We start from the raw sequence: 26,773 nt of genomic DNA on the forward strand, positions 1-26,773 counted from the left end.
TGTTACTGCAAATAGGGCTTCTCGTCAGAAGTAATAAACTCGACATTAAGATAAAATTCTAAAAACGCTAAGAAGTTTATGTTTACCTGTACAACACTCTTACAAACCACTTATCCTGGAGACTTAAAGCAACTTGGGCAGCCTCCTGAGTGCGCTGATGTCTAGAATGCGCTCCATGCTGTCCGTTCTTCCTACGGTGTCGTCTCGTGCCCTGCGAGAGTCAAGTCCGTAGTTTTGCAGATAGGCCTGGGCATCGTGCGACAGCGGCACCGTGCCCTTGGCCAATGGAGATGCCGATAAGCCAGCTCCGTCTGGGCAGTACTTGTGTGCGATGCGGTCCACCTGGAAGCTCAGCTCGTCACGCCGCTGAGCGCTCAGCCGGGATTCTTCGTACTGCAACCGCGGATGAATGAACGTCTCTGCGGAAGACGATGCCGTTGTTCCCTGGGAAGCTCCCCTGCAATAACGCGTTCCCACTTCATACTCAACTCGCGGCCCCTGCGTGACTTTTTACCGTGGATCACAAACTCGCACAGCAATCCTTGTTTCATTTGAAAGAAACACACCTAGAAGCAGCATGTCGGAATTTGATGAAAACCAAAAGTGAAAAAAGACTTTACTTTAGCAGAAGCGAAGCTAAAATATTTTTCTATTGGTTTTCAGTTCAAGAGAAATGTTGCAAATCCAAAATCACCGACGTCATGCGACGTGAAGATTGATGCATATCTTAGTGGACAGTATTAGCACGTATCTCAGGCATGGATTCCAAAGTAAAGGATGTGTTGAAGTTTCTGAAAAAGTGAAGAGAGTGCAAACAGAGCTGTTTATATTAGCACAAGTGGACCTTAACAGGCTGGTCATGCAGGCGAGCATGAAGAGGGTATTCTCAATACTAATACTAATAATACGCGAGGTTCTATGTCCCAAAACCACAATATGACTATGAGCAGTGCCATAGTGGAGGGCTACAGAAATTTTGACCACCTGGTGTTTTTTAACGTGCACAGACATTGCGCAGTACATGGGCCTCTAACATTTCTCCTCCATCGAAATGCGACCGCCACGACTGAGATCGAACTTCGCGACCTTCAGGTCAGCAGCCAAGCACCCTAGCCACTTATCCACCGAGGTGGACCGAGAGGGCGTTCTCAGTGCTAAAATTTGTTTTATCGAAGCAGTGGTCTCGCATATCGGAAGTACTGCCTCTCACCAAATTTTCCCCTTTTCTTATGTTGCCGACCCGATTACGTAGTGAGAATATCTAGACGATACTCTAATGGCTATTGATACATTCTGTCCATCACCTGTTTCTTCCGTCGTCAGTAACAAAAAGCACGGTTGAAAAGTAAACATGCCTAAAATACATTGACCATCGTACTTTCTCTCCAACCTGTCAGGCAGCAGAGAGGGATCGTCCCCAAACGAAGCAGTGGGCGTCATCAGCAGACCGGAAGTCTTGCTGTGCACAAGCCCAGGTCGCTGGAGACAGTCGGCAGGTTGTCTGAAACAGAGATAGACACAGCTGCATTACGACTGTAGCTAATTTGTCATATCATCAAGAAAGCACCAGACTTCAACAACCTGCACACATTCACTAATACAGCGATTGGTCATCCATCTTGTCGCCTCAGCATGTGGCCTGCTACCCTAAAGAAAAGCAGGATGCAGAAAAAAATAATGCAGCTCTATATTGTAAAACCTGAGTAACCTCCGTATTCCAAAACAAGCCTCAATTCAAATTCCAGTCTTCACATGACTGAGCAGAGTATAGTGCCGCCGCTCGACTGAAAATGACTTAGTAGTTCTGACGAAAAAATACTGGCTATCGCTAATAAGCAGTTAACATCTTTGCCGAAAGGTGAAACTGCTATCTACGTATATTCTTGAGTCAATGTGGAGTGCCGTGTGAAGGGCTGTCTACAATATGGAGGTAAGTGCGTAGCAAGGGTCACCAGCGATTCTCGTTAATACAGTTCTCACTTCACTGTTCACTAAACTATCAACGACGTCAATGCTTTTTCTTTTTCTTAAAGGCAAGCATGTACGTATTCCTCAGCACGAGTACTCAATCTTGTTACGAAGATTCGCTAACTTCGTGAGCCACATGCGCAATACTTTTTGCTATGCCTTATCAATCTCTTCCTTGTTACAGCAGTTGAGATACGCTTCATTTGCAGTGAGTTCTGCCAAGTCGTTTCCCCGTATGTAGTTTTGAAGGAGCCCCACTGTAAAAAGCAACTGCGCACGTGGCGAGGCAATGGTGCCTTCTCTTGACCTGTATGAGAGTTAGCCGCAAGTATTCAAAATCTGTTTAGCAATTTTATGTTGATTACTATGAATGTTTCTCGGTTATTTCTATTAATTATATTATTCTAGACCTTGTTTGCTTAAGATAACTTGGTTTTAAGCATTGCTACCCATGTTTCAGGCCTGTAATGAATGCATGTAATGATTCTAAGGACGGACTGAATGCCAAGAGTGTTTACGTTTAGTCTATGATGGCACTGTCACAACTTTTCCAAGGAACACAAAGCAGAATTAAAGGATTGCTTTCGGTAAATAGGGACTGGTAAGCTGCTTTTATGTTGTGCTTATCCTAACATCAACAATGAACACTGGCGAACCTTATACTACAGCTAAAAATTTCATGAAATGAAAACATCCCTGAACAGGAGGCATAACTAGAGCCATCATTTTGATAAGCAAACTTGTCTTCAACAGTAGCAAAAAAAGTCAGTTGCAGCTTCCATCAAAGAATATTCCGAGAAAATTTTCATCTTTTCAAGTCCCAACCTTACCCCGAACTTCTATCTTATCTGCAAACCTTGCAATCCACCGCACGAAATCAGTCGCACCAACCTATGTGATATGGTAAGTGCCGTTCTTGGACTAGGCTTGTGGGTAGGCCGCTGCGCCAAGTGTGGGGACTTTTCGGGAAAGAAGATGGTGTAATCGGTGTCGCGTTCCGGGATTTCTGATGCACGCTGTTCTTGCTTGCAATGGGGGCAAAAACAGCAGCCCTTTCCACTGGAAGAGCTCTCCATTGCAGTCTTATCTGTTTGAACAGATCGATGCACCAGTTGTGTGGTAGCTTCCGTCATGGTGCCAGCGTTGCAAGTTGGCTTCTCCTGGACAATGCAAAAGGAAAAGGTTTCGTTGCAAGCACTGGTACGATGGTAAAAGCGACGTAACAATGTTCTGTCCCATTGCACAGTCTGACAATTTGTTACTTATTTAACACACATTCCAGTATCAATCAATCAATCAATCAATCAATCAATAAAGTTTTCATTTCCAACTAAAGTTGGTGATGCCTTAGGCAAAAAGCAGTTATAAAACCACTTGACAATGCCCAAGTGGTTATGTACATGGCAGCAGTTTCTAAATCCAGGTAAATAAGCACAATAATAGCAGGAAGAAAAAGGAAAAAAAAAATTAGGATGCTTTACAGGTAGAACAGAACAAATGAGACAACTATGTATGTACACTCATAGACACAATGTGCAATAATAGATAAGCATGATAAAAAACAATGTGACACAAAAAGTGATTTTTTATCTTGGAGGTGGTTGTACAGCATACTATATAAAAAAACACATTAGACAAGGGTGAGGAAGTATTCACATGTTGCTAATGTGACAGAGACTAACAGAGGAACACAGCTAAGGGTTACACAAAAGTAAAGCATTGATGAAACTAGACTGAAAGATTAGGCTTCTGTAGCATCAAATTCATCATGTGTAGTGAGAGAACTGCTTTCATATGTGAGAAAATAAAGAATGTAGAAATCGAATCGATGTCTCCGTTTTTGAAATATGTTATGATATCAATGCTGGGTGATCCACGAAGAGCATCACGCAGGCAGGCAGGTTGGTTGGAGATTATTCTAATTCATTATGCCAATTATGTTATGCCCGTTGATGATGATGATGATATGTGGGGTTTAACGTCCCAAAACCACTATATGATTATGAGAGACGCCGTAGTGGAGGGCTCCGGAAATTTAGACCACCTGGGGTTCTTTAACGTGCACCCAAATCTGAGCACACGGGCCTACAACATTTCCGCCTCCATCGGAAATGCAGCCGCCGCAGCCGGGAATCGAACCCGCGCCCTGCGGGTCAGCAGCCGAGTGCCTTAGCCACTAGACCACCGCGGCGGGGCTATGTTATGCCCGTGTCTGGCAATTCAAATAAAGGAGAGACAATGCGACCTTTAAAGGCAATATTGAAACGATATCTAGGAACACCGAAAAGACTTAAAGGAGCACTGACATCAAATTTACTCATGCCTAGATTTTTGCGTCAGCAAGTAGCTATAGACCCTGTAGCAGCTATTCGCGACCTAAAACGCAACTGAGAAATGAATAACTATCACTTTTATTGATTTATATCGCTGGTATCTAGCAATATTCAAAAGGGCCGGCAATCTCGCCATTTCTAGTGCTGGGAGCACCAGCCCTGGCGCTACCTTGCGGTCACCTCCAGATCACGCTACAGCTGACCACTTCTCCACAGAAAAGAGTGACGTCAGGCTCAGCTGCTTCTCAAACATTTCGTCTGCTAGACGGACATTCAGTCATGCCTTGTCACCTGCGTTACTGTCGTCGCCATACAAAGTGTTGACTCGGGTTAAATAAGATATTCCGGAGCTTGGAATCCCCGCGGTTCGCGACATCGCAAATTATTTTTGCTTCGATAGATATTTTTTCGGAACAGTGATTCCGACATGAATGCCGTTCCAAGCAGCACCGCAGAGGTGCCCGAGGCTGCACGCTTCAGCCATGTTCGCTCGTGTGTCTCAGTTAGCTATATTGGTGTGTCTTCGCGTGCAAAGCATTCAGGTATACGCAGAGGGGTCAATGTAATATAGCTATCGCGAAAGAGCATCAGCGGAGAAATAGAATACGTTTCCTGCTTGCCAGGTTCTTTTATGCGCCTCCAGATGGCCCCACCTATCAAGTCCCTTGCGGTTAACACGGTATTAGCACTTTTACGTGGACGCAAAGTCTACAGATGCACTAAAATTCAGCGATACCTGCGTGTTACTTGTTAGCGATGATATCTTACTATACCCTGTCCCACTTTTGATAGCTTGTGGTCGTGTTGATGTGTAACACATACGTGATATAAAAAGACACCTTCACTGCGCTTTTTCCGGGCTTCGAACTAGACGACTGCAACTCACATCCCCCGACATGCTGACCGACAAGCACACGTTTAATCATTCTCTTTTCTTTTGCCGCTCTTTTAAAGGTGGTTTTTATCTTCATAATTTCACGAAATCATTAAAATCGGTGCGATGAAGATCAGACGCAACGAAGATCAGATGCGACGAGCGAGTGTGCTTCGGCGCCAGGATAAGAACACTCGGATTGTACACGTCATCACTACTAGAGTATCGTCACTCAGGATGGTATTTGTGGAATATATCACACCGAACACGTAGCACTAGTGTCGATGTCGCAGGGCAGTCTATTTTCTGTTTTTTCTCCTTAGCTTTTCTACGCTGTTTGACATCGAATTAAAATAACTTCCATGCAACGGATGCGGTTCAAATTTGGCCAAGAAGACCTATGCATACCAAGCGATCGAGTGATGGGCACATCTCGATCTTAAAATTTGATGTCAGTGCTCCTTTAAGATCAAAAGATCACATCTTGTTCTGAGACGATCTCTCGATACTACTCAAAAACATTTTTCTTCAGTGTGCCCTTTGGCGTGATTACATTCAGACAGACGTATTGGCAGTACACCTGTACATAATAATAAAGTTGATAAGGCAGCTGAAATTTTTCAGCTGTTTTTCACTTTGACGCTGTTTTCAAGAAGACATCTTTTTTGCCAGCTTCATTAGGAATGGACCGATAATAAAAAAGGCTCCTGTCTGCTTAGACGTGCATTGAGAATAAAACTCTGAAACATTCACTTACATTATTCTTGCCATTCTCATTAGCCGGTGGTTGGAGAGGTAGGATTGGTGGCCCTGACTGTTCTTGCGAAGGACACAGGAGGCGTTGGATCTGAAGTCTGAGCTCCAGTAACTGCTCGTCCTGGCGTCTGATCAGTTCATAGACGCCAACAGGCACCGACTCTGGTGCTGCGTGACGCTCAGTTGTAGAAGCCGAAGGTGTGCATTGTTGCTGCTGTGTCACTCGAAATTGGGCATCTGTGGCCACAACATTATAGTCCCGAACACCACAGCTCTGTAACGGAGTTGACGGTCCACCGAGAATGGGTGTTACAGTCATTTGAGCGTCCTGTAAAGCATCAGAATGCTGGGCAAAGCAGCCTCCTTGTGAACCTGCGTTCAATACGTCTATTCTTGGATCGCAAGCCAGAGCGTGTGCTCCGTAGGAAGCATTTTCTGATCTCGAATGCATCGACAAACCCATGGAGCAGTCCGACACGTCTGGTACCATCGGAGCCATGTTAAAGTTCTGAAAACAAACCAAAGTGCCATTTAATCAGAAACATGCAGTAACGAGGCAAACTATTTCGTAGGCAGTGAGAAATGGTTTGGCCTGCGTCAATAAACATTGCGCCAAACATTCTCCTAAAGCAATGGGCTTTGACGCTATCACCTCTATATTGTTTCTATTGCTCAAGAAGAATCATAGCTGAATACGCAGTACTAGAACATTTGCAGACATCAACCTGGATGCTGCATGAAGAATAGGAAAAATGTATTGTAATTACAGAACATTAAAGTGAAAGAATACCAATACTGCAGCACATTCTAACAAGCACACTTGGAAAATCCAACTTGACAAGACACAAATGCTTGACATATTTTCAATTTTTAAAAACTAGGCTTGCCGTGATTTGTCCATGTAAACAACCAATTGATAATAAAAAGTTAATTCAATTATTTTTATTAATCTTTCATTCCTAAGTGATCTAATTAGTGGCAAATTTGCCTCAGCCTAGAAATTAGCTGCGATGATGACAAGTGCCTATTTATTATAGTTTTTTAGGGAAAAATCTATATTGCTTGGAAAAGAACACCCTGCATATAACATACTATTAAAAAAAACTAGCATTTTTATCATGACCCAACTAACTTGAACAATATTTTTAAGAAAAGAATTGAAACAAGCCATGAGCGAATGTCACTTTTTTAGTTTGAAGTGAAGTGTAAGCAACTTTGAATAAGAGCAAGATATTAATAGCGCTAGAGTGTGTGGGGGTGCTGACACCCCCCCTGTAAAGTTGTCTGCACCGCGTGGCGCACGTGTCTCGCCCCCAAGGCTTTGTTTTGGTGGTGACCACCGCCGGGCGATAGATGGCGTTGTGTTCGCTTTGAGTACCACTGTTGGTAGAGTGGTAGCGCCGGCGGTGGCCCCTGGCGGAAGGCGGGCCTTGGTGGTGGGCGAGAGTTGAGCGAGCCTCTTCTGCGCGTTGCGGCTGCCGCGAGCGGTTGCCTGTAGCGTGGGTTTCCGGTGCTCGGCACCGCAGGCTTCGCGCCGGGGTCCCACGTGGAAAGTCAGGCGTTGGCGACGCCGCCTTGGGTATGTGTTAGTGTGTGTTTATAATGTTATTGTGTGTTTAGTGTGTCACTGCGTTATGTTGTTTGTATGGTAGCATGTTAATTAAAATGGATGTAACATTCGGCGGACGATATCGTTGTCTAAATTAGTTAATAAATGTATGTATGTTGTGTGCTTTGTACCGACCTCGTCTGCAGTGTCCGTTCACTCTAAGAGCGTGGCCTGGCGATGCGCTCGTTGGCCTTGCGGAGACCCCACAAGTGCAAGTTATACACGGTAAAACATGCAACGTTTTAAAATTTATTATACTTAAGGCACATAAGCCCCACACAACAAGCTTTCAAACTCAAGATATATTTAATTTACGTGAAGGTAATGCATACATTTAAGTTTCAAATGTGACTCCGCGATAGCGTGGATCTATCCCAAATAGGTGGTTTCACGGCACAGCATTCCCACATTGGAATCAAAGCCCCTTTAGAGGGATTACAAGTACATGCATTTGTTTACTTTGAATACTGTGAAATTCAAGTATTGTAATTATTCGTTCGCACTCCAATATTCTCCCATGCCATCGCTTTCCAGGGGCCGCTACACGACATATCATTTTGCTGTCCTTCACCTGGCCTCTTGCAGGCTTCGGTGTGGGAACCCACGAATCCCGAGTCACGGCGCTGCTGTTCTGCTCTGGGGACGCCACCAGTGGCACACTGAAGCAGGAATCAGAAAAAAAAGTTCAATCATGATATGCAAATGCTTGAAGAGACACTAAAAAGAAGAATGATGTCTCTATAATCACTAGTTTACTCTTTTACAATTCCAAAATGACCTGCTCATCGCAATGAGACTCTTGGCAAGTGAGAAAATGTTCCAAAATAAAATGCAAGTGGTAACACCACTGGGAAATTCGCCAAGCAAATGCCATGATGTCATAGATTCTGACAGCATCTGCTGCGGCCTATGTCGTTCCTAATCGGTAAAAATGAAGTGCATTGACCTCTTAGTGGGCTCTTAAGGGGATATTGACCTCTTTAAAAGACTTGACATACAAAGCTTTAGAAAGTTTTATTCAGCCAATGTTGTTTGAATACAACAAATACAGTTTGAAATCCGTGACGTCGCATGCAGAAGTTTTGGTGAAAAAATTTAAAATGATACTTTGATATTCTCCTCTATTATTAAACTTATGACAATGCAATTAATGACACTAAAGCTCTTAGAGTACACCTTATGATTCTAGACAGATTCATTGCTTCCTTTTGGCATCGCTTAAACAATAGAATAAATATTTTTTTTTAAATTTAAAAAGGGGCCAACCGGTTTTTCACAAGCTCCTTCAGGGCCAAGTGGAATGTCTCAGCTGCAGCTCCGGAAAGTACTTTTTCAAGGTTCATGCTGATTGTCTTGTTTGAAGCTGATGGCACCTGAAAAAGAACAAAAATAAAATTAAGTCTGACGCGTGACTGGTAGAATGCCATAAAAAAATGTTAAAAATAGCTGAACTATTCCAACACCTATGTCAATATAGTTGATGGTATTTAAGGTTTACATCTGTGAGAAAGAATAACAAGTAAAAAAAATCTAAATCCTCCCAAGTTACTTTTCCCGTTTTTAATTGCAACTTATTTAAAACACTGCTCTTCCACACTGAAAATTATCTACAGTGGCTGAACGAGAAATGCCTACTGACTCAGTGTTCCAACAATAAAACTTAGTTTTTGCCAGATCCTCTCTTTGCAACTGTTGTCTAAATACCGGTTGCAGTTTTAAAGTATTTTTCATTCATCTTCTGTCAATTGGCTTCATCTCCGTTTTCCTGTGACCTTACAAGTTATCTGGCTTCACACAGAAGTGAGACACAGATGGGAGATAAAAACAACAAACGAAGCCATTCAGTAGCGCGTGTACAAAATCAGTGCAAATATAACAGAACACAAAAATAGAAAGACACAGTACGAGCCCTTTAATTTAACTTTTGTTGTTAGACAGCGCTCATACTATGTCCGTCTATTCTCGTAATCCATCCTATTTGCGCTGATTTGGTACAAGATGCATCAAATCGAATTCGCCCACCTTTCTACCTGACTGCATTCAGTAAGAAACTGGGCATCAGCAAACTTAAATCCAAAACTGAACAGACAAATCAAAAAGACAGTAAGATCACAGACGCACAAGAAAACTGCCTCACAAATGCAGATAAATGATGTAACACTAATGCAGCCTCAACAGCTGGGACATGCAGAATGACGTCCAGGGGTACCAACACGAATTTTCGAAGACGAGTTAACCCTACCATACAAAGTTCTCGTACACATGAATGGCTCTGCGCAAGTGCGAAGCGCAGTAAATGCTGGCAAGATACTATTAAGTGTGAATACACTTTATCAGCGACCCCAAACCATCCACCGCTGTCGGCGGCGTCCGCAGTCTTGTCTCTATCTTTAAAAGAAAGAGGACTTGGCGGGCCGCAGCGCGACGCTCTACCGAATAAGCCACGGACGCGACGCTGATATCAGTGTCAGTAACGCGCCTTACACCCCCTCCCCCTTCACTCGCTCCTCCGCTCTCCTCGCTCGCTGCAGCTGCGCGCGCACCCCTCTCTTTTGCGCGCCTGCCTTCTCTCTCAGTCTCCCGTCGAGAGCGGGTCAAGAGGGGGAGTAAAGTTAAAATCCGTTGGCATTCGCCAGTGAGTTAACGTAAACTCCCCCGTGTGATCAAATTGCGATTCCCAGGAGCCATTACACCATAAAGGCACCATAGTGTGATTAATAAATGTAATAGTGCAAATTAATAAATACCCCTCATAGCATCACCCCGTGTATTCGCACTCAACCATGTTCACCCTCGGGGAAATGCTTGGGAGTTTTTATTAACACGTAAGTTGCCCTTAGTCGAGGTTTGGTCGTCTATTGGCGTGACACTGGTCACAAGATCTTAGAGCGTGGCGAGAGCGAGACTCGGCAGGAGAGAATGGGCTGCGGTGTGCTAGATGGACGAGAGCAAGACTCATTGGTAAGAGTGAACCAATAAAAGGTTCATGGACATGAGTGAGTGTGAGCAAAACTAAAAAAGGAGGCATCAGCTACACTTTTAAACAATGGTTGCGATGAGGATCTGGCCACACACTTCTTTTTTTACATTAAAGTCAATTTTTGCCCGATGCAGCCAATAGCATCAACACTAGCAGGACATCAGGCCACAGTGCCGTGTCGATTCTGGTGACCTGCCGCACCAGCATGGCTAGTTGTAGTGACTTCAGGCACCAAAACATTCAAAATGGCCAAGTGTATGTGAACAAAAACATTCAAAATGGCTACTTGTGCACCACCAAAGAAGCCGGGAACAAAGTGGTGGCTGTGGAAACGTCACGATATTCTGCGCAAGCATATGGTGAGAAGCTCATACCATGTTGTGACGTCAGGGTACAGTAAGAACTGAAACTAGGTTTTAAAAACATATTGTAATTACTTTTTCAGGGTACACTCAAACGTACGAATACATTTTCTAGGATATTGAGGGCTTGCCATTTCAATCGACAGAAAAAAACTACGACTGAAAATTTTTGTCTCAGCACCCCTGTGAAAGAACATGCATTCGCATACCCTAGCCACCGAGGTGACGGCTGCTCCCTGCCACAGCTGAAAATGGAGGCTGGCTTGGCTCTGGCAGAGGCAGTTGAAGAAGAGCACTTCCTCGGGCGCCTTCCCAAAGCTCACATTTGCTGCCGTTATGGGTTTGCTTGACAGTATACACACCACAAATATGTCTTTCGGCCTGCATCCAGAGCCACCAAAGAGCCATCTCAAAGGAAAGCTAAACAGCCACACTATGTAAGTAAAAAAAAAAAAATCAGCCAGTTGCATGCTGTGAGAACTGTCTGACGGTTATGAGAACTGTCTGTATTATCACTACTACAACTACAACTATACTATTACTGCGACAGCACAAGGTATACTAAGACATTTTCAACAAAAATGAAGAGGATGTAGGCCGTTTCATGATGATAATTTCTGTTGAGACAAATTATGACAAGCTTAAACAGCTTCACTGTTAAAAATACAGGAAGACGTTGCTGAACGAACACACAGCCTTCGCACTGCGTGTACGGTGCACCAACAGTTGTGCTATGATTGCAGCTGTAACCCTGTTCACTTTCTTTGGTACCAGTTATGCTGGCAGTCCTGGTAGCAAATGAGTGAGTACCTCTGGCTGCTTTAGTAGTGAATGTAGAAAATGCTTATTGTTTGATGCCATCACATTGTAGGTGAACTGTACAAATAGGTAGTTGACTAATGAAAAGTGGCATGCTACCTAAAGGCATGAAACGTGCCCAAGTTTAGACTCCTGTCGTGAAATGAACGAAAGAATGAGATTCAGGGGCCCTTTTTTACTGAACCCAATTGCACAGTCACACGAATTTAGAGCAATAAAGCACCTTTTCGAGATGCTATTTTCGTTTACTTTTGCAATATCACTAATTGCTACAAGACCAAGTAGAGACCAATCTTCTATCTGATGAACTTTTTAGCCAAATGCCTGTGTTTGTCACTGCAATCTCTCAGTTTTCGTAAGTATTTTCTTTTATTTGGACAGCTGTGGTGTGGCACAGGTTCATAAAATCTTTGAACTCCTGGCTACTTTAAAATATGTACTGCTTAGTATTCTGTCTGCAGAGATTAACAATAGTGACCATGCCACGAGTGGATGTTTTCAAAACTTCCATTGTGTCCAGCTGGTATAAGGTCTACATATCAGGTGGTATCACTGTGCCCTTTCATTTCTGCGTAACAAGTATTACGGGATTTTCTGGTGTTTAGAATGTAGAAGCATAACTTACATCTAAAGCTATTTTTTTAAAGAAACAACAGCATGCATGGAGCCAAAGAAGCAAGAAAAAGAACACAGTGGGGCAAGGGCTGAACATATCTTGAATATTTTATACAAACACTAGATGCAATTCTCCCCAGGATCTTGAAAGGACCTTGAACAGAAAATATAGATGCAATTTAGACGAGCACAGAGCAACGCTATCATGTTCCTGCATTTCTTTCTCCCATCCCTGCCCTTACGGCAGTAATGATGTCTGATTACATTCGATACCAAATAGCTCAATTTTCCACTATAACTGTAAGACTGCTTTGAAATCGTAAAAAAAAACATTTCTTATGCAATTGTACTTGGTACGTAATTAAGGAGCAGCTAGCAGAAGTGCAATTGTGAGGTATGCCCTGCAGAATACAAAAACGATTATGGCTAAGAAAGATATTACAGGGCAATGTTTGTAATGTGCAAATTGCAAAAGTGAGTTTCTAACAAAGTGATGTTGTGGTACGAGTACCTAGGGAACAGAAAAATTGTCAACAGCAGCTTTAGCTGGATGCACGACTATCAGGCATTAAGTGAAGTAGGCCGAGTAAGCTGAACATAGAACCATGCTAGCGTGGTTTTGTGTTCCTTCTTCGCGTTTCTGTTAGGATACGCTTGCAATCATGTCTTATTATGATCAACCTTACGCCAAGGCCGCTCACCTTGAAGCCAACCTCTGGCTTGTGACAAATTGGGCACAGACAAGCCAGATGAAGGGGTGCTCGACTGATGCCACACCACTAATCCATCTACACGCCAGGAAAGAAAAAAGAAAGGCAAAATCAGTCACTTTTCTCACTTCTTCATATGCCACCAAATTCAATCCACTAAAAAATATGCTCACACATACAGTGCAGCTGATAAACACATACAGGCCAGAGATTTAAATGGAGGACGATTGAGAATAAATTATGAAAATTAATTGACATCGTTCTCAAAATGAATGTGCAGGAAACTTAGCTACGCAACACTTTGGAACAACTGATTTCCTTCATAGCTAACAAGAACTGAACAATAGAACAAGAACATCTTCATGCAGTTTTGCAATGCTCTAGTGTAACTTACGAACACAGCTATCGGACTGTCCTGTTCTGTGAATATATTAACATTTTCAAGCAAACATGACATTGAAAAATATTCAACTGAATACACTTCCGACCACTTAAAACGTAACTGCTTATAGCTCGGAACCGGTTACGACGTGGTCTTTTATGACCCTCCTTTATCCTCCGATAAAAACCCATGTATACGCATACTGCTTTTTGCGCGATCCCCCAAGATGAAAAACCGATTATAATGTGATTGCCTGAAAACATTTCTGACAAACACGGTAGCGAGTGTGCTTCTCAGAAAAAGGAGGTGCGCCGCTGGAGAGAGACAGCGAAGATGTCGTTACGAACGCGGGGCAGATGGAGAGGAGAAAGCAAAGAAAAGAAAAACATGGTGGCGGTGCATCATAGGTATCACACTTGTGCCGAGTGTAGGAGGAGGCAGGCTGCCAAGACGATGGAGAACCCTTTGCATCAGCATCGGCGTGGCTACGGCCACTAGCCGGCCGTGCGCTCCCCATTGAATGTGCAATCGTTTCCTATTGGAAAAGTGTTGTTGTAGCGCGCAACAGATATCACGCTTGCGACCTCGTCTGAAAATTTAAAAGCTTTATGGCTTTATGACAGGGCAGTTCACATTTATTGCCAGTATATGGTCTTGCACAAGCTTGACTTGTTGCGGTTGATCTGCTGGCCGCAAACTCAAACTTCATATCACACGCGCTGCTCTTGGATCAGTGTTTGAGAGCAATCTTTTCAGTGCTCGATCTTCATGCTGTCTTGGATAAATTTCCCACGACAATGTGCCAACACACAGGCTAGGCCCAATCGGTGTTCATTGCCTTTTCGGTAGCGGTTCCGTTCAATGAGCCGCAAGTGCTCGATGGTGCAGTAGAGAGCAGCTTCCGACCTAAAGGCTGCAGCAAGTCTTGACTAGCTGGAGTTTCCAGGAAAAGAAACCCAGTGAATGCCAGTCAGAATCAATTTTCTGTTGAAGAACAGTGCTGATGGCGACACTGGAAGCATCTAACATTGTGAGAGTAGGCATGCCAATCCTCAAGTGAATGAGGAGTACCAAATCACCTACAGCTTGTTTAGCAGCCATGAAACCAGCTCGAGGACCAGGAAATCATGGATGCGGAGCTCTTGGGTGTGCAGAGGAGCCCAGTGAGTGGGTTCAGAAGCTAAGCACAGTGTGGAATGAAACGGAAAAAATTAAGGAGGCCCAGGAACTCGCGTAGCTGGCAAAGGGTAGTAGGTGCTGGGACATCCTTCACAGCTTTAATGTCGAAAGGGCATTAAACGAGTTTACAGTGCCAAGATGTTGTGACCCAAAAACTCGAGTTCTAAGGACTGAAGACACATTTCTGAGGGTTGACAACGAGACCAAATTACGGAAGACAGTGAAAGAGTTCTCGGAAGTGAAAAGTCCACCTTGGAGGAACAGTGGCTAGGGTGCTTGGCTGCCGAGCCGGAGGACGCTGGTTTGATCCCAGTCTTGGCGGTCGCATTTCGATGAAGGCGAAATGACAGAGGCCTGTGTACTGTGTGATGTCAGTGCACATTAGCGCACACGAGATTGTAAATATTTCAAGTACGGTGTTTCTCATAATCACATTGTGACTTTGGGACGTACAAGTATAGATATCATTATTATTATTATTGGAGGAGAGGCTCGTGACATTGTGGAGTGTGGCTCCCTATGAGGATATCGCCAATGTAGGCATACACAGCAGGGAGGCTGCACATCACCTCGGCAATGAATCTTCGGAAAGATTGAGCTGCGTCTTGCAGGCCAAAAAGTATGCGCACGCACTCCAACAAGCCAAAAGGTTGAGTAATGGCCATATTCAGGATATTAGCACCTTCCACTGGGATTCGATGATACATCTTGAAAAGGCACACTTCGTTGAAGAACTTGCATCCCTCCAAGTCTCCTGTGAAATATCTGATGTGCAGAAAGAAATAGATGCCGTGGAATGCATCAGCATTGAGAAACTAGTTGTCACGGCATGGATAACAGTCCCCCAGCTCTTCTTTGGGCACAAGATGTGGTGAAATCCAAGTACTGGGGGGAGGGCAAAATAATACAAAGCTGTAGCATGTGGTCGAATTCGTGCTTCGCTATTGCCAGACGGTCACTAAAGAGGCAACGCAGGCCAGCTGAAACGACTGGACCACGAGTGAGAATACGGTGGGTTACAGTACCGTACTTGGGTGGCTGCTTTAATTTGCAAGGGTCCCGACATCGAGAAAGTCTTCGAGGATCCTAACATACGGGCATGATGGTATCAGTGTGCAGATATGTGAGGAAACACAGCGCTGGTCAATCCTGGACTCCAAGAGAGACACAGTGGAAGTCTCTGGTGCAAAAGAGAGTGCAATTACCGAATCAGCAGTCACGTCGTGGACTCTATCATCAAGCTGGGCATGGCGATCAAGGATCAAGTCTCCTGTAACAGGCAAGATGAGACGAGTCGATAGCAGCAAGGGCTGCCAGAAGGGCTCTTTCAAAAGCGCATTGTTTGAGTTGACATCGCTTGAGCCGAGAAGATGCCACATGCTGCTGAGCATCTGAGAGGAGCATTGATGACCAAGCTCTTCCAAAGGTAAGCAGGTGCTCTAAGTGTGTGCTCGCAGATGATGTGGCACAGATAATGATCCGTTTCAGTTGCTGGTGCGGGAAAGTCATTCAATGGTGCAGCTATGAAGTCTGCTGCTTCTTAAGCCACCTCAGGAGACAAGTTGCAAAGCAAGCGACAACACCAATAAATCTCTGAAGAGATGTGGTGGAGATCAAAGCTTCGACCAGGGGTGAATCAAAACTGTAACGTGTTGTGCCAGACGAGGGCAGACAAGGCTGGAGGGCTCCGACGTCCATTGGGCGCAAGGTAGCATCAAACAGGAGGTTGCCCGAGGTTGGTAAGGTTGTTGGGCCTGGTCACTTCTTGGGGCGGAGGCATTATTGCCGAGATACGAGGTGTTGCAGAAGAGCGACAAACGGACCAGCAATGCAGACATTGAGAGCTTAACTATGCATGCCGGGCTTGTGCCTCGAACATATGCCACCCATCTCTAGCCAGGCCAAAGGTGCTGTCTAAGACCGTGGACCTTAGTGTCCATGTGTTGCGACGTGGAGTAGCGCTACAACTGAACTGTGGAAATGCAATAAGTGAAGACAACAACCATATTGGCCGGTGAACATTAGGCTGCAGAGAAGAGATGCTCACGAAAGAAATCGCACTGAACACCTTTGCGCAGAATATCCTTCCTAATCCTGATTCAGCCCATCAGGATTTCACACTTTTCGTTTACGCACTGTTATCTCGACTTTCGAAGTCAAAAATGCACAAGCGATGTAAAATTACTTGATCGTGCATAATAGCCATGCGAGACAAGGCAGAATGGGCATGCGACTGCGCAGCACAGTAGGCCAGAAGACAATTCGTAACCGACTTTCCGTGTACATGGATCAATCGAGAGCTTATTTCCCTCATGACGATATGTAAACACACTGCTGGCGTCACAAATTGTTCCGAAAAGACACACCAGGAGAGAATAACGTTTTTGTTTGAATTTTCGAAAGCTGTTTGGGGCCCCTTAACATGCACTTGTAGAATTTAAGAGAGTGGTTGAAGTGAGGTAAAAGACAAACATTTTTACTCACACTCCGATGAAGTTCAGGCCACCATCCTCAAGCTGATGCTTGAAGTGAAAGCACAAGTGGTCCCCACAGAGAGTGACAAACCTAAAAGGGAAATATGTTGGTCACAAAGGTATAACCATCATGCTTATTTTACGATTAATGTTTCTCTTTCTTTTTTACTGCAGCTGAGACGAACGAACAATTTTCGCAGCACAGGTCAAATCAAAAGTCTCCAAAAATGCGTAGTGCATTCCATGCGAACAGGCATGTGACGAAACACACTATGTTAATTGCAACTTTTAGTAGTTCTGTACCTGATCACTTTTATACAGAGTATTTTTCACTGTAATTCACTTGCATTTTTTCAAGAACCAGTTATAAATGTCATTATGCTACCAAGGCCCAGATAAGCAATGACAGGTGATACGGCCTTGGAAACTTGAATTTGGTGGAAAACATACAGTAGAACATTTGCCTTGCTACAGCCTTGAGGAACTGCACATTCTACTAGGGTGCTCAGTATTTTTTTCCTCACATTAATGCTCAACCTGATATTAGCTGGCAGTTTAATTTGGGCACTATAATGGCTCGATGGCCGCTGATGCGCGGAAATTGACCATGGATGATTTCTCCGGTTTTTCACTGCACCTGCCACAAGTACCATATCACAAGTGCCATAGCACAAGTACCATTGCAGCCCAAGTATTACTGCACTTGCCAAAAGTACCATAGCAGCAACAACACTGAATCGGTGTGCATGATGGATAACGCAGACATCAACAAACATTGCACCCATGAGTAACCACGATCTTGTGTTGATGGGGTTCATATGTAAGAACACCATTCTTGCCTTCGCTGAGCAATTGAGACAAGTTTTCATAGTCACTGCCAGCGTCTTGAAAATAACACAAAGAAAAGTGAGCAACGAAAAATTTGAAACAACAGTTTTCAGGGATGCACTAAAAGAGTGAGGCCAGCTTATTCTATTTAGTCCTCTATTAGTAAAGGGTCAATAAAGGTTGGAAGGACAGCAATAAAAATACAATTGATTGCATCTAAGTAACTCCTCAATGACTTTCCTGGTGCCATAATGGGAAAATGCAACCAATAGCACTATTTAATGAAGAAACCATAATTGTAGCAGGCAATCTTTTGCTGTAACGTGTACAGATTCAATTTCAGGTGTGCTTTTTGTTCAAGAGGATTGCGATTTAAGTTAGCCGAAACAATTCAGTCATTCTGGTTCTAACCACACTTGCAATTTGCTAAGGCACCATAACACTCCAGCCACAGGGTAGCAAGTGTGCAAGGAATGGCACCGCACACGTGTAGGGGATATCAAAATGCAATGATAGGGGAGAATGTCTGCCTTCAGAATAGCCCTCACATTTCAATGAATGCCTAAGTGTTATTGATTGATTACCCCATCACTATCAGTGCTAAAGAAACAAAACCCTGCAAATCACTTCAGCTTTCCCTTCACACTTGCAACCTCAATGCATTGAAATGTACAGTTAAGATGCAGTCATGATACTAGTACCCAAAGTCAGGCAGTGCTGCAGCGTGTGGTGAGGACAGAGTGTCCTGGACACCGCTCCTGAGAACTGGAATTGGGAACAGGGGCACCAGGCGCAGTGGAAGCATAGGGGTCACCGCACTCACGGTCAGGTCGCAAGAAGGGCCCTTGATGCGGGCAGCCATCTCAACAGTGACGGCCAGACTGAAGCCCAGCCCACATTCCAGTGATGCATAGTGCCAGGCATCCTCAAAGGTCTGCGTGCATACAGTAAAGCAAGAATAAGCGAGAGCTCTGATCAGTGTGGCAAACTATGATTGATTGATTGATTCATTCATTAATCCATTACACAAACTAAGCAGTGCAAACAAGTGAGACACAGAAAGAGGGCACAACCTGCACTTGTATCCCACTCTTTTTGCGTTCTTTGTCTGCACGGCAAAGTGTTCATAACGAATTTATACCAACTAGCCTGCCTATCTACCCTTTGACGACTGATTGATCAGTTGACTTTGAGGTCTCAAAATAACACCAGAGTAGAAAGTTACTGTCTAACTTTGACTACCTTAGGTGCTTTCCATGAGCCCGTTTCATTTTTCCTTAAAATGAAAGAAGGCATTGCTGCTCTATACAGTGATGATATGCCTTGTCTTCTGTCACCACTCCCGATGCAAACTTTTCAAAGTCTCGATAGCCAAGCAGGAAGTGAAATGTCATACAAACAAACATGCCACCTTGAAAAATTTTGAAGATGAGCCAGCCAGACGTTTCCCATACAAGACTTGTATGTGCACATGAGCAGTGCACATACAAGACTCCTATTTGCATAACAGTCTAGCCAAAGCGTAGCAGCAAGTGTGTGAGAAATGGCACTGTACACGTGTGGGTGAAACTAACATGCAATAATAGGGGGAAATGCCTGCCTTCGGAACGACCCTCGCATTTCGTTGAAGGGCTTCAGAAGTGTTATTAATTACACCATCACTATCAGTGCCCAAGAAACATCAACCTGCCAATCAGTTCAGCTTTCACTAGTCCTTAAACAGGATTAACTCCTCAAGTTATATGCACAGTGTTTTTCTCACTTTTTTTTAGTCATACCTGCCAACCTAGCAGCATGAAGAAGAATGGCGATTTGGGCTAGTTGGTTTTGAATTCATGATAATAAGGGTTGCAGCGCGAGCACTAATGTGCTAGAAGAAACAGACGAAAGTCGAGGTACGGAAGCCAAAGAGGACAACACGAGCAGCATGAAAATTCGGGAGACTGCCGCGGGTGCGAGGGAGCTGGGGGGGGGGGGGGGGTGCATACGAGAAATTACTAAGGTTGAGACATTTGCGACACACTGTCGTTGCTTCAATCTACTGTGGTTGTGAAAATGTGGTGTTTTTGAGCTTCAACCAGTGTTTTCGACACCCACAGGCATTTCCTCGACGATGGCAGCTGGTTTTCGTACGTCCACATCGCTTCATGTCCTCGCCCTTTGGGAACGTTTTCCGAAGCAACAGTCCTGCATGATCCCCAACGCTTAGCAGCAAGTCGTGTTCCACAAGAAATTCCGTGAATAGGCATTTTGCACGCATCGCATTTTCTTCGCTCCTCTTTTGGAAGAAGCTTCCGGTGTTGCCCTGCCCTTCCGCAGCCCAAACATAGTTCTGATGCTTCTGTGAAGCGATGTGTTCCTTTACGACGGCCTTGCTGCCGTGCGAAACACTTCCGCCGCAGGTGCACGTGGTAGAGAATCACGGAACTCACGGAACTAATCACGGAAATACAGGCACGGTGCCCCTTTGATGGGACATGGCACATCACATGTTGACCGATATATGCAAACAAAAACTATTAACAGACAACAATGGTACAAAATTTCTATAAAGCTGTCCTGTCTACATTAGTGCATCAGTAGTATTGTGAGGCAAAGCACTATTTGTACTAGTGACTCCAAGTACTTCAACCAAACGCTGCAACTAGTAAACACGAGGTTCGTTCTTACCGTCAACTTGGCCAACCATTCCTCCTTGCTTGAATTAGTGGTACCACTTCCTTGGGTCACTTTGTCAAACTGAAAATGTATCGGAATGCATTCATAAATAAAAAGAGACGGCAGAGAAAATGATGGTATAGAGAACTTGAAACATCCTTGTATATGAAATAGTAGAAAGAGTGCTAAACAACGAGTGTGGGGGCATCATTAGTGACCAGACTTCTAAGCGTTAAAAAAAGCACGTTTTCAGTGCACTCAACTGCCAAAAATAAGCAGGCAAAACAAGGCCTTCAACATTTTAAATATAGGCACCATAAATTTTTAGATAAATGCAAGTCATTTAAAATTAAGACGTGACCAACCTGTACCTACGACAGGAAGACAAAAGACATTTGTGATGGAACAAAGATGCCAACAGTCGAACAGAGCCAGGCAATTGTCCCTTTTGCCACACAGTTCGCCAAACCCGGCCTCCCCATTTATTCTGTAGCATGGCGAGTCAAGTGTCCACTGTGGAATCTGCACACTCCTGCTGGGTGTCTTTCTTTCAAGCACAGCCGAAAGAAAGACACCCGGCAGGAGACACCCGGCCACCAAAGTGCCAGAAGGGATAGATGCCACTTATTGGAAGGGTCAAGTCGCGTACAGTCAATTTCACCCTCGGCAGCGAGCACCTTAAAAATCAAATTACAAACGAAACAAAAGCCGAACGCACATCTCATTTTTTCCCCTTCTTTTGCTCTGCACAATATTTGCCCTTTACAGCTGTCCATGTTTTATCATTCATCAACCGCTCATGCCATGTCAGCATGCCTCACTTCACTGCTGCTAGCGTTTGCTTTCTGTGAATTGGTTTAACTAGAGAACTAGGTTGAACACCTTCAGTGTTGCCTGATAACCTAAATAATGGTTTATGCACCCAAAAGCCTTACTTGAGGCTAAATAGCGTTCACATTGAATAGTTTTCAAAATATGCATTTATAGGCACTGTAAAAACACCCTAGAAGCCTTCCCTTGGCTCCCATTCATGCTCATATATCAAAGTGGCCCAATAGGAATGCAGAGAAAAAAATAGGTATTTGCCCAAAATCCAGACTCTAGTCATCACGTAGGTTACGAACATGATTTGCATGGCCGTTAACATAAGAGCATGAAGGTTAGTGACAGGGCTACGTCGAGAAGAGTGCCTTGGGATAGTTAGCACAAAATGCGAGTGGAGTAACGTACACTTGGACAGAGACAGGATGCAGTAAGCAACACAACACAAGGGCTGATTATTTATTAAATGCCTCATACAATTAAATACCACATTGGTTAATCTGAGCATAACTAAACAAGATAGGTTTACTAGCACATGTCTTCAAGTAATACACAGGTAGAGTGCACCTACATTTAGTATAAAATCTTTTAGCATGTTGAAGGTAGCCACAGATCATCAGGTCATTTTGAGGAACTGCACTTGTTCCAAATGCCTTTGAATCATTTCCAGAGAGTGGGTCACAACATTACCCTTTTTTTCAGCTTCATAATCAGAAATGTCTATTCTGGTTGCTTCTTGTTGTGTGTATGCCTGTATTTGAAATGAAATATTTTATTTGTATTGTATAACTTTGGAAAAATGGTGCAGCACCAAAGCACACCCTATGGCTTTGTACTTGCATGCAACTGCCGTTACAGTTGAACCTCATTATAAAATAAAGCTGCATCTTACACGAACCTAAGTTCATTATATTTGAAAATTCATTATAAAGGTTTATTCTTAAAACTGTATTCATTACAAGAATATTCTTCATTTATTTCGTTATAACCGATATTTTGTTTCATATCCGGGTTCGTTATATCGAGGTTTGAGTGCATATGCATAGCACTGCTGCCAATCGGTGCACAGTGAATTAACCGCTCAGATCAGCTCGGAAGTCATAAATAGTTGTTAAATTTGTGCGACTTGCTTAAAGGTTAACATGACAACAGCTGAAACATATTTCAGATGAACATATTACAGTCGAACCTCAATGCAACGAAACTGACTGGGCAAGCGTGAAATTTTGTTGAAGTGGAAATTTCATTGTGGCGAAATCTGCTTATGTGTCACTCTTATCGTCCAGCAATGCGTCATTATGGAAAACCTCTCAAGTTATTGCCTCTTCAGTTAGCTCGTCACGAGCAATAATGTCTTTGTCAAAGGCAATGTATTTGTTGATGCTTATGTCAGCTGGCCCAAGGGTGCCAGCCACATCATCGCCACCACCAAACAATGGCTTCCTACAAATTTGCTTACAGGTGGTGCAATGGGTACCCGTTTTCATTAAAACAAGATGTTGTGAATGTACGAAAAGTTGCACGGTTGGCTATATGCTTACTTTTTCATCAAACAAGTTTTCAAGTCAAGCTCAATTCAGCGAAAGTTGCCTTGAAGCGAAGACAAGCTAGAAAAATGGTTCATTGTAGTGAGAACTTTGATGTATTGACTATTATGGCAAGCTGACGGGAATAAGAAATGCTTTGCTGGAGTGTAAATTTCATTCAAGTAACATTAGTTGCAGCAGTGGCATTCGACTGTAAAAACTTGGGAGATTTATAGATAACTTAGAATATTATCAAATGCAAGTGACGTTAAGGTGACAGAATCGTGCACAAGAATGACAATAAAAGTGATCCTAGCTCAGTAAATTAAGAACAACAGGAATAGTAATAAAAAAAAAGATTACTGTAAGTAAATAGGCATACCTAGCTGAAAGATTGGGTGTGCAAGCACAAACACAAGAGAGTCATCAGGCCACCACAAACCCCGACTTACAACTTATGTTCTTGTGTTGCTGTTCGGTGCTTGTGGCACCTTGACTGTACTCTCGTGTCGGTGTTTTCAGGGCCAGTTTCTTAGCATGGATACGTACTATTTCTGCTCGCTGTTATTCTAAACAATGTGCTTACAATGCTTTTTTTAGGTTGAATAGAATTGTGATGAACCTATGGGAAATGATGCAGGTGTTCCAGCACAGGTAAGCTTTGAGTGAATTTGGCTCTAGAATTTGCCCTGGAGGCAGTCTACTATCGTTATTCTAACAAATGCAGTATTTTGAAATGACGGCACCTTGCAGGGAACTTGGATGACATTCGAACGCAATAGAGATGGAGTGCAGCCTGGCACCTGGTCAAGCACGATGATGATGCCATCACTTTCTGAAAGTGAAACGAGGTGCTCAGCTTGAAACATACGGTTGTCATGGGACTTCATGAGCAACGGTACACAGTAATCAAATTGGCCTTTATGCTGTCAGAGCAGAGTAAATATTAAATGTTTATAGCCTGTAGGTGTCGTTAATGAGCCTCAAAAGAGTACTTTATGAGGAATGGATAGGAGAGAAATATCATTTCAGTGCATTCACTCGTCAGTGCATTCATTCAAATATCAGTGCATTCACTCGTCACTACTTAACCAAGGATATATTTTATGATTTAAGTAAAACATACCTAATGAAAGAAACCAACAGACAATTAAGTCAAGGACTGCATAGAGGACATTACTTGTTGTCTCTTAACTGCAGTGTAATGGTTCTCATATATTTTAAAATAAATTAAAGTGTAAAAAAATGGCTGTTTCCATCAGTGGGATCTGAACCAATGACCTTCAAATTAAGCCACTGCTTAAGTGACACAAATGTGCTCCACTCCTCAAAATGTGAAATTCATGATTTGGCTACTCTTTCAAATTTGAAAAATTCTTTAAATTTGGTTTCGATATCGTGAATGGCAGTCCTTTGTACATACTGAAGTGCTGGTGCCTTCTGCCCCTCAATAATATATTTGTACACTGTGTTGCAATTATGCCATTTTCACATATGATAAATGGTAGCATCAGTACGCGCTACTCAGTAAATGAAAGGAGTTCACATCATTTTGTTATATAACGAAGCGAGCTATAGCTTCCCTGTACTACTTTTGATGATGCACACTTATACAAACAGTGCTGGTATGCACAGCACAAGCAGGACCTTGCCAGATCAATCAACTTCTTTTGCTCTGACCCATAAGTACTGCCTTGTATAGTACAAAAAAACACAATCAATGAAACATATGCGTTTACTCTTTTTTACCACGGATATGGTAATGTTCAGCCACTTTTGCTTAGAAGCACAGGCCAAGTGCTAAAGGAAATCGTGCCTACGTACCAGCAGAAAACTGCACTGTTCCAGCCAACGAAGAGAGCACAGACTGCTCTGCACGCTTCTCTAAAGCCGTCCGGAATGCAGCATTCAACACCTGTTCTTTAACCTTGACAGCAGGAGGCCTAAGCACGAAGGAAGCAAAGCTATAATTATTAAATGGGTTTCAAAGAAGAATAGCATCATTTTCACCCTTGCCAGTGGTTTGTGTCCCACCAGCTTGAAGCCTGATCAACGTATTTGCAGAGCACTGTTATCCGAAGAACCATTTTACATCAATCGGCCTCTCTCTATTGTATACTGTGCGATACTACTGCACACAGTGTATATACGCGCAACTATACCAACCTGATCTGAGCATAGAGGTTCCCTGCAAAGTCCTAAGATCAACATTATGCTATTATTTTGAACAACGTTCTCACACATTTCATAACGGCTCCCATGCGCCATGCATCTTCGTTTACTGTAGCAAAGCGAAAGCGTACTATTCCCTTGCAACACTATTTACAAGTCTAATAACACGCCAACTTTGCTAACTTTTAAGATCCGTCATTTTATTTCCAGTGCATGACGTGACGGCTGGGATGTGAAGCAACATTGCCGTCCTTACTTCGTACTGAGCGCGCTGAGTTGATATACGAATTCCAGAAGTGGTAGCAACAAACGCAAGTCAACAACGATGCATTAAGTTGAATTCTAAGTTACGGAATGCGCGACGTCAAGGAAGTAATAACGCTCTTACCTGTAGGCATCGATGCCGAGCACCACGGGCGCCCCGGACACCAGCTGGTTCCACAAGAACGACGAACACTCGCTGAAACGTTCAGGAAAACAGGTTCAGAACGGCATCAGTCTAGGTGAACTCAACGGACGGACATGGTTACCAACGACAATTCAGATAAGCAAGGCAAACGAGCGCGGGTCTGCGGACGTTGTTAGCACCCGCAGCTGCCACCCCGCGTTAGCTACAAGCTTCAGTTCATGCTTAAATTATAGCACAAAGACGCAGCATGCGGTGTTGCTACGCTTAGTATCATTATGTCGTCCGTTCCTGCATACTTTTGCAAAAAAAGGCAGCTGAAGCGGCCGACTCGGTGCTCTAAAAGAAGTGTGATTCCGACTACACGTGTGAAACAGAGTATTAGTCGAGTAAAGTGGCCGCAATACACCGCTTCATGCGAGCTTACGTGCGAATAAGTTACATTTAAATGAGCGGCACCGATATCAGCGCAGCGAAATTGTAATCATTCGTGGGATGATCATCCAGTTTTTTTTTTTTTTTTTTTTTTTGTCGATTACTTAAGCGTTAGAGACAGCAGCTTACCCATTTGCGTTGCTACGCTTGTTGGCGGAATGTTCCATCAAATGAACGCATTAGGTGTCGAAGGCGTCTAATACCTGAAATGTAATCAGAAATGCGCTAGAAAAGTGCGCCTTTCTGTTTCCAATAGACAGATGATGTCGATGCCTATCACGATGCCCATAAGCAACCCATAAGTTCACCGTATTTGCACAACGTAGGCAACTCATTGCTGCCATCCGCAAGATTTATTGTACTTTAAATAGTAAAACACGTCACTCTACACAACTTGTTATATCTTTAAACCACGAACAATAACTTATTACTTAAAACGACTGAACGAACGTTTTCAATACCTTTAAAAAAAGTTTTAAACACCGACGCTCTCGTTGGGGCCTGTGGCGCAACGGATAACGCGTCTGACTACGGATCAGAAGATTCCAGGTTCGAATCCTGGCAGGCTCGCAATTATTTTATTTCTTCCCGCTATTTTTTATTATTATTTAAATGCTACTTTGTGTGCAATATTTGAACTGATCGAGTTGTATAGCAGAAATCAGATCATTCATGGTACGCTTGGGACCCGTCTTGCAATCAGCAGAAGAGTGAAGAAAGTGCAAACTAAAGCGACAAATTTCACACGTTGTGGGATCAGGCGAAGCAGTGGGCGAGCGCTGGTATTTTGGTATGGTTTGATTGATTGATTGATTGATTTGAGGGGTTTAACGTCCCAAAACCATCATATGACTAAGAGAGACGC

General features: G+C 43.5%; 1 protein-coding gene and 1 non-coding gene across 2 annotated transcripts; one reads left to right on the top strand and one right to left on the bottom strand.

The window, feature by feature from the left end:
* Positions 1-26,195, bottom strand: LOC119181882 (SCL-interrupting locus protein homolog). The gene is made up of 15 exons (XM_037433123.2): positions 26,038-26,195; positions 25,456-25,527; positions 24,720-24,838; positions 23,642-23,730; positions 20,560-20,628; positions 18,591-18,823; positions 17,072-17,152; positions 13,018-13,104; positions 11,092-11,263; positions 8,807-8,913; positions 8,112-8,199; positions 5,933-6,439; positions 2,860-3,128; positions 1,379-1,501; positions 1-457 (listed from the first exon to the last, which is right to left on the bottom strand). The coding sequence occupies exons 1-15, from the start codon at positions 26,073-26,075 to the stop codon at positions 124-126; spliced, it is 2,388 nt and encodes a 795-aa protein (XP_037289020.2). The 5' UTR covers positions 26,076-26,195; the 3' UTR covers positions 1-123.
* A 210-nt stretch (positions 26,196-26,405) lies between these two features.
* TRNAR-ACG (transfer RNA arginine (anticodon ACG)) lies at positions 26,406-26,478 on the top strand. Its single transcript has one exon. It is a non-coding gene; the product is annotated as a tRNA-Arg (tRNA).
* Positions 26,479-26,773: the final 295 nt, after the last annotated feature.

Source organism: Rhipicephalus microplus, chromosome 10, assembly GCF_043290135.1.
Source record: "Rhipicephalus microplus isolate Deutch F79 chromosome 10, USDA_Rmic, whole genome shotgun sequence".
NCBI classification, from domain to species: domain Eukaryota; kingdom Metazoa; phylum Arthropoda; class Arachnida; order Ixodida; family Ixodidae; genus Rhipicephalus; species Rhipicephalus microplus.